This window comes from Strix uralensis, chromosome 17 (genome assembly GCF_047716275.1).
Source record: "Strix uralensis isolate ZFMK-TIS-50842 chromosome 17, bStrUra1, whole genome shotgun sequence".
Taxonomy (NCBI): Eukaryota; Metazoa; Chordata; class Aves; order Strigiformes; family Strigidae; genus Strix; species Strix uralensis.
This window is the reverse complement of record NC_133988.1, coordinates 3027336-3039772: the sequence shown is the minus strand read 5'-3', so window position 1 is coordinate 3039772 and position 12437 is coordinate 3027336. Positions and strand designations below refer to the sequence as shown.

At 38.0% G+C, this 12437-nt stretch overlaps 1 protein-coding gene across 15 annotated transcripts in view; it reads left to right on the top strand.

The window, feature by feature from the left end:
- The window catches only part of MTMR3 (myotubularin related protein 3), an 85723-nt gene that overhangs the window by 35904 nt on the left and 37382 nt on the right, over positions 1–12437 (top strand). For 14 of the 15 annotated variants that reach the window (XM_074887749.1, XM_074887748.1, XM_074887747.1 and 11 more), the window contains 4 exons: positions 1473–1553; positions 1944–2033; positions 3248–3364; positions 10681–10763. In XM_074887749.1, coding sequence (XP_074743850.1) covers positions 1551–1553; positions 1944–2033; positions 3248–3364; positions 10681–10763 — 293 coding nt within the window. In that variant the 5' untranslated portion in view covers positions 1473–1550. Of the gene's footprint in view, position 1; positions 23–1472; positions 1554–1943; positions 2034–3247; positions 3365–10680; positions 10764–12437 lie in introns of those variants that run through there. The other variant, XM_074887744.1, reaches the window with a different exon arrangement.

Genomic DNA, 12437 nt, shown 5'->3' with positions numbered 1-12437 from the left:
CTATTTTCCATTGTTCTTGCAGGTGTGGAAACTTCTGTGCTGTTTTTTAATTCTTCCTTACTGATTTCCATAGTTGATAGATTCAGACTTCTATCAAGTCTTCTAGGTTTTCTTGCTTGTTCAAAATTGGGGGTTTATATTTACTTTTTGCATTAATTTTTAGTGAATTGCTGCCAGTTCCAGCTCGATTCTGCTCATCATTCCCTCCTTTTATATAAATATATATATATATACACATACACATACATGTCCTTCTGCAAGTTGTGTGATTTTGAACCAACTTGCAAGCTTTTATATGCTGTTTTTCCCCTACTCTGGGGACATACAGGCAGTTTATTGTGACGTTCCTATTTAACAGGGATTTGGGGGACAGTGTAATGCTTTCTTCTCATCGATCATTTTTAGACAGTGGGGTGTTTTCATTTCAGAATATGTTTTAAAATCATCTGCTCCTTTTCCCTTTGTAAATATTCTGTACAATATACAGGATGTAGTTAGTGCTTCCTGCAGTGGTGGTGTGCTTGTGAGCTGATGGATTTGAAGTATTTTTTCTGTCAACCACAACACTGATAATTTGTAATATTTTTGTAATTAGGGTGACGTATGAACTGAGAACTGACTGAACTCTACTGATGTGTTTTCATTTGTGTTTTTTATGTGCTGTAGACTGCAAAACCCATAAAATACCTGAATGAATCCTATTCTTTAAAAAAGAACCTATCTGAATTTAAAAAACTGAGTATAAGATAAATGGCAAAATCAAATTGTAACTCCAGTATCCACTTCAGTTGTTAAGTTCCTAATAGGGTCAGTTGTATAAACTTCAAGACTGTATGCTCTTTAATATTTCCAGAACATTTGCAGATGATAAAAGATCCGGGGGATTGTTCGATAGTGGGGAGAGCAGGTTGCTAGTGTATAGTGATCTGGAGCTCTTGAAAAGGTTGGTGCAGCAAATATTTTGATACATTCATGGATGTAGAAGATGAGTCATAACTGTAAAATGAGGAATTTTATCCGTACATGAATTCTAATTCATATGCAGTAGTTGAAACAAGATTACTCCAGGGGGATCCGACAACCTGTGTTACATAACGGGTCAGACTAAATGATCACAGCGGCTGCGTGGTGCTTAGTTGTTGGCTGGGGTTAAACCACGACAGTGATCTAGAAAGATGAACATGTTTTAATTTAAATTATATAAACATTGGTCTAATTGCTGCATTCAGATGGGTATTCTCCCAGCACTACATTCAAAGATGATTTTTCAGAATGAACAGAAGGAGCCAGACACATTTTGAAACAATTTTGTCTCTCAGGAGAGTTGGTTTATACGGATTTCATCTTTTCGTAATTACTGTTTGCTTGCAGTTTTCTAACAGCTGAATTCTCAGTCTTTGAAAGTTAATTTGTGTTTTTTTGCCGAAAGAAAATGAATTTAACTTCATCATTATACTTTTCTGGTTTTCTAGATTTTAATAGTAAGTGAAGAAGAGCCTCAAAGTATTTTGAGTAAAGACGAGGATTTCTCCTCCTATCCAGGGCCTGTCATGGTAAGCAAAAGGGGTTTGTAGGGTCTGTTACAGAGCAGAGTAGGCTAAAATCTGAAAAACAATAAATAATTAATGTTTACATGGGGAGTTGTTGAATTTTAAGTGTAGTGCCAGGCTAGCTAATGCTTTCATTCTAATACTATTACAAGTCTTCGTTTTTCTATGACTTTACTAATTGGGCTGCAGGAGGGAAACCGGTTTCTAATATTATATTTAGTTGTTTGAGTGCTTGTCTTTGTAAGGTTAGTAACTTTAGTAAGTTACTGATACATGAATTCTCTAAGCACTTCATCCTGTTTGAGCTTTTCATTGGTCATTTATAGCTTGCTATGTGGTGAAGAAGGCAGCAAGTGACAGTGCTGAGGTTAACTGTAATGCTTTGTTTCTCAGGATGAAGAGACTCAGCACAGCCTTGAATGCATCCAGGCTAATCAGATTTTTCCCAGGAAGCAGCTAATCCGAGAGGATGAGAACCTTCAGGTAATCGCCACACGGCTCCTTGCCAGTTAAGCTCACCATATCTCTAGTTGACCTATGTATTCTCTGGCCTCTCCCATAGAATTTTCACTGGCAACTGAGCACAGTAATAGGAGAAACATATTTTCTTTTTAAATACTCACATACTGTTGGTAGGACAGAGAACTTGTGCGTTATATTACAAGAGATTCCTTAGAGTGTCTGAAAAATATAGCCATTACTTGTGCAGTAATTTCAGGTGCTAGGTTTTATTCCATAGTTTAGAACTCCTTGTTTTTTAAAAGAATAATACTAAGCTAGTTAAATACTACCATAACTTCTTGTTACTGAGAAGCCAAAAGTCTTATGTTGCACAAAATAGATATTTTTTGGCTTCATAATTTTCCAAAGCTCCTTTTGCAGTCAGTTTAGTTCAAATGATTTATCCATGTAGACACTCTTATATCAACTGAAAAGGTAGTTTGTTTCATTTTAATAGAAAATATTTTAATTGATTTAAGCTAAGTTGGTGTAAAAGCAGGTTATTTTCAAGTTGAGCATATACACTTTTCACCCAGCTCAGCTAAATTGGGCTTAAGTCACATTTTAATTAAACACTTGCAATTTCTATGTGCGATATAATACAACTGCAGGTTTTCTGACTCATAAAACAGCAGTATGTCGTCCATTTTCATATTTGCAGTGAGAAATATGAAGCAAAAAGTATGATTTGTCCAACTGACTTAATCTGTGTGGGATTTAAGTATCCAGTCTGAGCTGGTTAGCCTGAGCTTGCTTAGTGAATATTGGGGACCAACAGCGTATAAGATTATTCATCTTACATGTTTTGCCTACTTTAGGATGATTTTAATAACATTATGGAAATGTCACTCTCCATTAAGTAAGGAATGAGAGCATAAACCAAGGGGTTGGTCAGACTGCTTGCCAAAATGTGAGGATATTTTGCTCAGATTTTTCATTAAAATTCATTGTTTTCCCTGACCAAGCACTTACTACTCAGGAAAATTAAGAGAAAATGAGGAATAATTTTTTAAAAAGGCTACAATTAACCTCTGAACCAACCTTACCCAAGACTTTCCTTCTCAGCAGTAACAGCTAGGCTGAATTCTCAGCAGTGTTTCATTTTGATTTTATGATATTGTGTGCTTGAGTGTATGCTTACCGGAGGTACGTATTTGGTAAATGGTTTCTGAAAGATTTTTATTCCCATTCTGAAGGTCCCATTCATTGAACTTCATGGTGAGAGTACGGAGTATGTAGGACGAGCAGAGGATGCCATCATTGCGCTATCTAATTACAGGCTTCACATCAAATTCAAGGAGTCTGTTGTGAATGTAAGTGTTATTCATGCTACTATGGTAATACAGGTATTCTGAACGCAATCCAAATAAGAGAATTTAGGATAAGAGTACGGTGATCCTGCCTTTTTAAGGTTAGTGGTAAGGAAAATTTTCTTTATGATGTCAAAATCCCATTTTTCAGGGAGAACAGATATGTATTTAGGTATCAAAAGATGACTCAGCACCTCTGAAAATCAGGCTTCATAAGGAAACTTCACATCACTCAACTTTACGTTCTTTTTACAGCTGGTTATGTCAGCCATGTTTTCTCCCTAATGTCTGTATATACTCGGTAGAGAAATAAAAGGTCTTCCAAAGAGCTGTTTGGAGCACCTAAGCTGGATTCGTGCCTTGCTTGAAGCTTCAAAAGGTGGAAGTAGGTTCAGCTACTGAAGTTACATGCCTGAAGTTGGATATTGTGAGTTGGATATTGACGTAAGAGATCTGTGAATTGGACCTCATCTTCAGATGCCTGCCATTTCTTTCAAGAGCTTTACTCTTATGTATGCAGTCTTAAAAATTGTTACGTATCCAGCTACTCAAGATTGTAGACATAAATGGGCATTTTATAGTCCTTTGCAGTAGTATAATGCTGACATATACTAGTCTTGCTAGTTGTAATACCATGTGTGAACTATATAGAATTTGATAGGACATTATACATGGCACAGAAATACTTTTGTGGATATCTGTAATAAACCCAGTAAAATAAAATCCAAAGAATCAAAGCTTCCACCCCCCTGATGATGGGCTTTTTACTAGTCTCCTTATGTCAAGACAAGTCCTGACCTAGTTCACAACTGCCACATGTCAGTCACAAATCCTGAACTATGCAGTGGTGAGTTAAGTGTAAAACACCAAGACTGCGTGTTACTCCAAAGCTGAGAAAAGCAAGGGAAACAAAATACAAGAATTGGCAAGAGTCCAACACATACATGACTGAGACACAAGTGACACAGTGATTGGGCACATCAGTGAGATCGCCTGTGCACCTAACCAATTTAATTTTTGATGCCATGTCGATCTTAAATTCAAATTGTTTTTTTATTGTTTTGTGTCAGAACCGAATTATTAACTCTCTAAAAATGTTGTGTACTAACTGAAACTCAATCTTTACTGGTTTATGTTGTCTCTAATCATATAGTTATGTTATCTCCAGACTTTGAAATGTGCCTGTGTCATAGTTATTACTCACTTCAAGTGCTGTTTTAGTTCATGAATTGTCTATGTAGTAGGCTGAATAGGCATGTCTGCTAGGCTGGTGAACATCTGTGTACAGCATTAAAGTGCTGAAGTTCATGATGATGTGGTGTTTTTCAGCAAATAAAGGTATTATTTCTGAACATGGCAATTATTCAAAATTATGGCAAAAAATTTAACTGGAAATTTAAGGGCTATTGTCTTCCACTGCTGACCCTACAAAGGAGATGATAGAAGTATGTGCAGATGCAGAGGTAGCATAACTTTACTTTTCACTTCTCTGACTCTGTAGTCAATCCTGAAGTACAACTGGAGGCCTACAAGTTAAGCAGTAGGTGCCACCACGCATCGGAATGGTGGCCAGGGGTCAGCTAGGTGCTGGGATGCCTCGAGTGCAGTCCAGCCAGATGCATCTCTACATGCTGCTGGCAACAGAGAAAGATGTGTTACGAGGCATGTGTTTTATAGGATTCCTTTGCTGCTTTGTGATACAAACATGAATTCTGGGGCTGGATTCTGCCAAGGGGCCTGCTACAATAAATCTATATATTCTATTACTTACTGTTAGATTTTTTTCTTAATTCAGATCTGAATGTTGTATGAAATTGACACTAGAATTGACAAAACAAAGGACTGAATATTTAAAAACAACTTGCTGAGACATGAGAAACAAGAGTAGCCCTAGAAATCGAGAGTTTGTTCTGAGGAATGCCAGGAAATGAGAGCTACTTTATTAGAGAAGCCACTAATGCATGTACTGCACTTACTGTCATATCTGTCCTTAGGATAATTGGGGGTATTAATTTTTAAGAATTTTCAGTTTAATATTGTTGAGCAGTAACAAGAATTGATGTTTTCTTAAATAATATTCTTTGTTTGTGTTCAGGAAACAGTCCATAAAAGTTTTGTCAGTATTACCAAGTTAATTTTGCTTCCCTGATTTCATATCCAGTATTCTTCCCTCTCGGTCTGTCTGATGTCTCCAAGGTTGTTAGTCCTGCTTCATATGCCATCATTAACCAGAAAGATTCAATTAGATAGTGTATGAGGTAGAACAGAATATAGATTATTCTTCTGTAATCATATATGACCATCACTAATAGCATAGTCTGAACTGTATTGGAATCCAAGGCAGACAGGATTTGGAGTCTCTTTAAGGATAGAACATAGTTGCAATAATTAGGAACCATATTTAAAATGTTAAATTTTGGAGTAATAATCACTTTGGTTATCGTTGATCAAAATTATTGATCAGATGGTGATTTTTCTAAATTAAGTCTTCACCGAGTAATTTTTGATTGAGTTCATCTTGATTCTTTCCTACTGTTTTTATATAGCTAGAGCTGTTTAGAAAACACCTGTAAGAAGACCTTTGTAGAAATGTATGTTTACTAATGTTAGGAGTTGGGTTTTTATTATTTTGAATGATTTTCATAAGAATCACTATCCTAAGTCCAGCCACACTAATGACCTTGTCACCTCAGCAGAGAGAAGTGCTTTTGTGTAAGAAAGAGGATTCTTAGCAAATACCTGTATTACAGTACTTGCAAAACAAATTGATTCCCTGTGTCTGAATGTGCAGCTGTTCTGTGTAGGCATCTCCTCTTGAAGTAGATGGGATATTCTCATGGTAGAAATGGTCCTCCAGAGAAAGCAGGATGCATGTCAACTACTTGCCCCTTAGTAAAGGCAACTGCATGAAGGAAACGGAACCCAGTTCAAAATGGATTCCTGGTCTTTGGTTTTTTTACCTCACTGTTCTCTTTTTGTTTACAATTCAATAGACTGGCTGTCAAAATGATGCTTGTGAAACCTCAGTAAGTAGCACAATGCTGCTGGATCACTTGCTGCACCTGTGCTTGAAAAGAAATACATTTTAAAGTTGCTAATGCTCACATTGCAACACTGCAGAAAACGGCTGTATGCGTAAATCTTTTCCATGGATAATTTCCTAGATCACAGTAGTAACAGGAACATGGTGTTTTAAATGCAAAAACAAAAGATCCAGTAGACCATGCATAAATTGAAGGGATTATGACATTCAGAAGTGTTGACTTACATTTATCCATGGGATAAAAACGCAGACTCAACAGTGATCTCTGGGTGCATGGGAAGTTTGGTTCCCAGGCTGATCACTATTGATTGTCTTTCCTTAAGAAAAATCAAACTTTGCAGCTGGTGTTTCTGTCTAAACACTTTTCTCCCTGTAACCTAATTGCATTTATGAGAGAATTAACATTTTAGTGTAGTTTATGAAACCATGGGCTCGTATGTAGCCTCTTTCACATAGTAGGTTTTGGACACAGTAAAAAAAAAAAGTCACACTGGCAAGCTGAGGGAGACTTTCAGTCTTGGTGATTAGGTGAGTTTTAGTATGAGCTTTCCCTTGTTTGGCCTCTAATGGCAAAGTGGTTGGTTTGGTATTTTCCTTACATACGCAGCACAGCTGTGCTTCGTCTGTGCTGAACAGTAGCTTAGTCCTTGTTTCATTCTCGGCTCCTGATGCTCAAGTTGTTCACACTGCCTGCATGTTAATTGTGAAAGCAGAAGGGGGACTGAATGATTGCCTTCAAGACAAAACCTAAGTGTAGTTGTAATTAAAAGCAAAATTTGCCTCAGGTACTCCTTGTAGGTTATATGAATAAGATCACACCTGGAGGGATGTGACTCCCTCCACTTGGAAGAGTCCTTGAAGACCTGCTGAGCTGACCTTGCATCCTCAGTTCCTCCACGTGTCCTATTATACCATGCTTCAGGACGTACAGCACGTAGCCTTGGCCTTGTGCTGTTTAAAGTAACCAGTCTGTAACATAACCCTGACATTATTTCAGACTCAGAACTGGGAAAACAAGAAGAAAGTACTAATTACAGCTCATGGCCCCTGGGTGCCACATGGTATCCTGGAGAGAGTCAGGCCAAGTGGTACACGGGGTAGAGTGTATAGCATAGTCCCTCGTGAAAGGGCTGGCTTAGAGCAGCCTGGCCATGGTCCACTGCATACTGCTTGGCTTTGTGGTCAAGGGTTGAGCCATGGGTGGGTTGTTTCAGCAGCATAAACACAACTTGTGCTTTTTCTAATTACAGAGGTATATTTCTCTAAATATATCTTGTACTGCTGTTAGATAACAGACAGTTCCAGTAATTAAAATAATAATAAAAAATGTTCAAAAGGAAAAAGTTTGTGTTGTAGAATGTTGCTATTGTTTAAAATGAGATAAATTTAAAGAAGAGACAGTTAAGAGACAGATTCTGCAAGAGCACGATGCTCTAGTACTCTCTATAATGCGATATGATTGGCCTTGGATAACAATGCATGTTTATTCTTATAAAAGCAAAAATTACTGCTTCTCCACTGCTTTACTGCGATAGCCATTATTACATGGTGAAGTGCCTGCAAATGGAATTGATGGCTCTTTCAAGAACAAGCTAACTGCACTGGGTGTCTGACTTGCTGCATGCATCAGCCTGAAAAACATAATGAAAATGGAAGGTTATCAGTGGGAAATAATGGGGAATGAAGGCAGATAATTTTACAGAATTTTACTGGGAGAAGAATAATGGGCAGGAAGGAGATTGAAAATTGAAGAGGATCAGAGGACAGATTTTTATGACCGGAAAAGAAAGTTAAAAAGATTGATAGGAAGTTTGCCCTGAAGAAAAACGGGCAGATTCTAAGGAAATTGATGGTGAGCTGCAAGTAGACTGTCAAGAGAAAAAAGAGTGGCTGTTGAGCAGAGGGCAAATTGAAAGGTCATAGAACAAAGAGCGACTTTGAAAGAAGAAAATTAAAAACAATGCAGGAGTAGAAGAATACTTAGTATGTCATTGGAGTGCAGGCAGGAGGAACCAGAACCAGACTGCTAGGAGGAGGGAGCAAGGTGAAGAACTGCTTAAATGAAGATGGACATGGGAAAAATTGCAATAAAGGCAGGCTTGAAAAAAAAAAAAAAATATTAACAGAAAAAGCTGCATTTGACTAAAAAAGCAAGTCTTCTAGAGTCTTAACTCTTTTAACTGGGGAAAGGTACCTTACTTTCCATGTTGGTGTCACCTGAGTCAGTGGTAGATTTAAATAATTCATTGCGTGTACGCGAGGCTGTCCAGTTGGGAAGAAAGAATGGAAGATTCTCCAGTCAGGTCCATTCCAGTCCCTTAATTTATTAGACAAAACTATCACAACAACTTACCTTGCAGGCTAGAGTCAAGTAGGAGAAGGCATGGAAGAAATTGGCAGTTAAAATAAAAACATTAACTTATAGCAACAGTACATCTGATCTTGTCTGTAATGCATTTAAATATCTGTTACGTTGGTATCTAAATACTCTCTGCAGTCAGGTTGAGCTTAAGGATGGCAAATAAAGAGGAGGCTTATCTTGCAGGAGGGAATCCTCATTTCATGTGCCCCTTCATGTTGCTAAGTTAGGTAATTTATATCAGACTATCACAGATCTTAAAACAGTAATAATACTGAAAACATGGACCAAAATTCAAGTTCCAGCTTTATTTGAATATTCAAACTACTGGGCTGTCAAGTCTCCTTGTGCATGAATTTTCTGTTCTTTAATGGAACAAAGAATAACTTACCTGTACCAGCCTTGCTGATCATGGGAGATGAGAGTTAGTACTTTCTCCAGCTAAGGAGAGTCCAGCACTGTTCTTGGTTGTGGTCTGGCAGGGGCAAGGATAAAGTTTGAGTATTAAGACAATACCTGCCTGTTGTATTTTGGGGATTGTGAGCTCTGGGCAACGCTTTCGCATTCAGAAAAGGACTCTGGACTTTTGAGTTGGCAGGGAAACACGAGGTGTAGCTGGGAGCTGTGTGCCTGCCTTCCCAGGAGACACGGGAGTGTTGATCACTCCCCTGGGCGCAGCATTTACCACTAGCTTTCACTAGGCATCTTCATGCTCAAAGTAAGTTTTCTTGGGGTTCATATTTCTGAGACGCCTCTTGCCCTTGCCTGCTGTTTTTAGTTCCCTTTCCTTTTATCATTCCACTGAAATCAGGTACTTTTTAAGCTTTGTGGTGCCTGAGTAGAAGCTATCTTGATTCCTCAGCCCAGATCCTTGATTGGAGGTGACCTTCAAGGACTTGCCCAGAGTCATATGGAAAGGCACTGGCAGAGCAGGGTCTTACAGCCACATCTTGTAAGCCCCAAGGCAGAACTTAAACTGCTGGATCATACTCCTCTGATGGCAAAAGAAGGTAACAGAGCATTTGAATGTTTCTCTGATAGCCTTTGTATTGAAGGATCTCCATGGCAGAGGTTTTGTTGCCTTGTGTAATATTCAGTATAATCTAACAAACAATTCAAACAGTTTTACACTTTATGTTTATTACAGTAGCTAAAACTCTGTGTTTGGAATTTAGACATTTATGTATGAGGTAGTTAATATTTAACTTTTATTCATTTAAGCTAATGACACAGATTTGCCTGTCTCAGGTAAAGGTCCAAAAATATGAATGAAAACTAATATTTTCATCTTGTGGTTTCTTCTTATCTTTAAAGGTGCTTACGTGTTCAAGCTTGTGCTAGTTACATGTGCCATAAAACATAAGTGAGTGTAACTACACCTTTCAAAATGAATGATTCAGCATTATTACTCTAAATATGGCTGCTTGGATCGTGAGTGTTGGTTTTTCCCTGAAGAGGAAATAGGGGATATTTCCATACAACAAGCACTTAGACTGCAGCAGTCTGTTAAGGGGGATCTTGCTTAGTGGTTCATTTTTGACACCAACAGCTAAAATGATATTCCCAAGATGCCTAAATTTTGGACCTACGAGAGAGAAAAATGCTTCCACGAGAGGGGAGCTTGTGCATTTCTGCTGCTTTTCCTGCCTTCACATTTGTCACTAGTGCTGCAGTCTTCTCGGCTGTTTTCATGTGATCCCTTAAGGTTTTTGGGCTATACAGTAGTGGAGCTGAAACTACTTGATACGTGGTGCTGTACTTCAGAGCTGTTGAAGGAGCTATACTTACTTTTTCTTTGTTTTTATCTCTGTCTTTTCACATTCCATGTAGTCCTATAATAAACCCTTGTGAGATATGCAAAGAAATTACGGTGTTAGTACTGTCTGAAATGAAATTATATAATCTTTTTAATTGCAGGTTCCATTGCAGCTTATAGAAAGTGTTGAGTGCCGTGATATATTTCAACTTCATTTGACTTGCAAAGACTGCAAGGTTATAAGGTATGAATAGGCTGAATGTTGAATGGGGGGTAACTTTGCTTTCCATATGCTGTGGACAGCTGTAACGTTTTAAGGAAATGGTTTTTCTTCCTTAGTGGACTTGCTTTCCCTCAAAGATTTTCTTTTGTCTGATTTCATGTGTGATAGCTGGGCATTTTTGTAAAGAGGATGGGAGCAAGATGGTCTGCATTCTTGCTTGCTGTGATACAGTGTAGCAGCAAACCTTGGCCTCAGCCTAAGTGGCTAATCTTGATTTTATTCTGAAATTAATTTTATTCTCACTGAGTTTTCCCTGCCTTACAATCAGTTATAATGTATTGCTTTAATTAGTTACAAGATACAGAACTAGATAAATGCACTGAAACACATACTTCTTGGAAGAGTGTTTAATCAAGATTTAGGGTTTGGAGGGTTAAGGTTCATCTGCACAAGATGGGTTTGTGCAGTTCAGTGTGAAACCTTCAGTCTGGGGTAGCATCAGCCACCCTGCATTTTTAAGAGCTATGGGGGTACACTTGCTGTCCTTAAGACATAGTAGCCTGTTGGAAAAGAAGGGTAAAGCCGGGTCTGCAACCCACTCCATAACCCAGTGAAGTAGAGAGCGTCATGTAGAAGGGAGCACTTATTTATGTCTGTCCTTCAGCAGACTTCAGAGTCTGCCCCAGGAGTCTCTGAGCTGCTGAGCCTGAGCTACAGCTATTTCCTACTTTTCTGCTGCAGAAATGAATTTTGATCTATAAACTTTAATTAACAAGAAAGGAACATTTCTTTTTGATTAAATGTTTGCTGGCAGTACCTTTTGTATAATGAAATGAGCCCCAGTCATATCTAAGCACTCAGAATGTTTAACAGGCCAGCTGCTTCCTGAAATGCTGTATTTTGATGAGGACTGATTTTACTTTAGAGGTAATATTTAGTTTAATTTGAATTAAATATTTAACTTCCTCTTAACTTGTAGCTCTTGACATTTAAAAAAGTCACCCTTCCTCTCTACATTAATTTGTTATTTGTCTTCAATTGTAGAATGAATACAAATTATTTGTATTTATGCCCTTCTTTATGAATTGCCCTTCAGAATTGCGTCTCTGAGAATCAGTACTTGGTGACACTGGCAGCTGGAAGATCATGAAGTGTGGGGTTGAGATACTGGATTTAGAACATGTTCATGTTCTTTTTCATGAACAAGGTAGTTCATGAAATGTGTGTTTTGAATAATAGGGCCCAAGTGAAGATAGTGCTTGTTATTTGCAACACTAACTTTAAAAGAATTTAGAAAGAAAATGGGATCTTGTCTGACTCTGGATATTTAATAGAGAATTATCTCATCTAAGCTGGTAGTCTCGGCTTGCTTTATAGTCAGTGATGGGAAATAAAGACCTCCAGGCTGCAGTTCCTCACAGCTATTTAGACACGTTTCGTGAGTCGAACATGTCTTTTTCCTTCCACTGACTGACTTGAAGATATTTGCAGGTAAGGGTAATAAATCCTGCCCTTAGAGAATACAGATGCTGTCATTAACTATGAATGCAGTAGAACACAGACCGGGCTGAATGTAAATACTTGGTGAATATTTTATAACGATAAAATCTTGAAGAAATCTGTCAGAGCAAAATAAATCACCGATCTTTCTTCCATCCTTTTATCCTAAAGGGTCCAGGAATCCTCTTTGAAAAG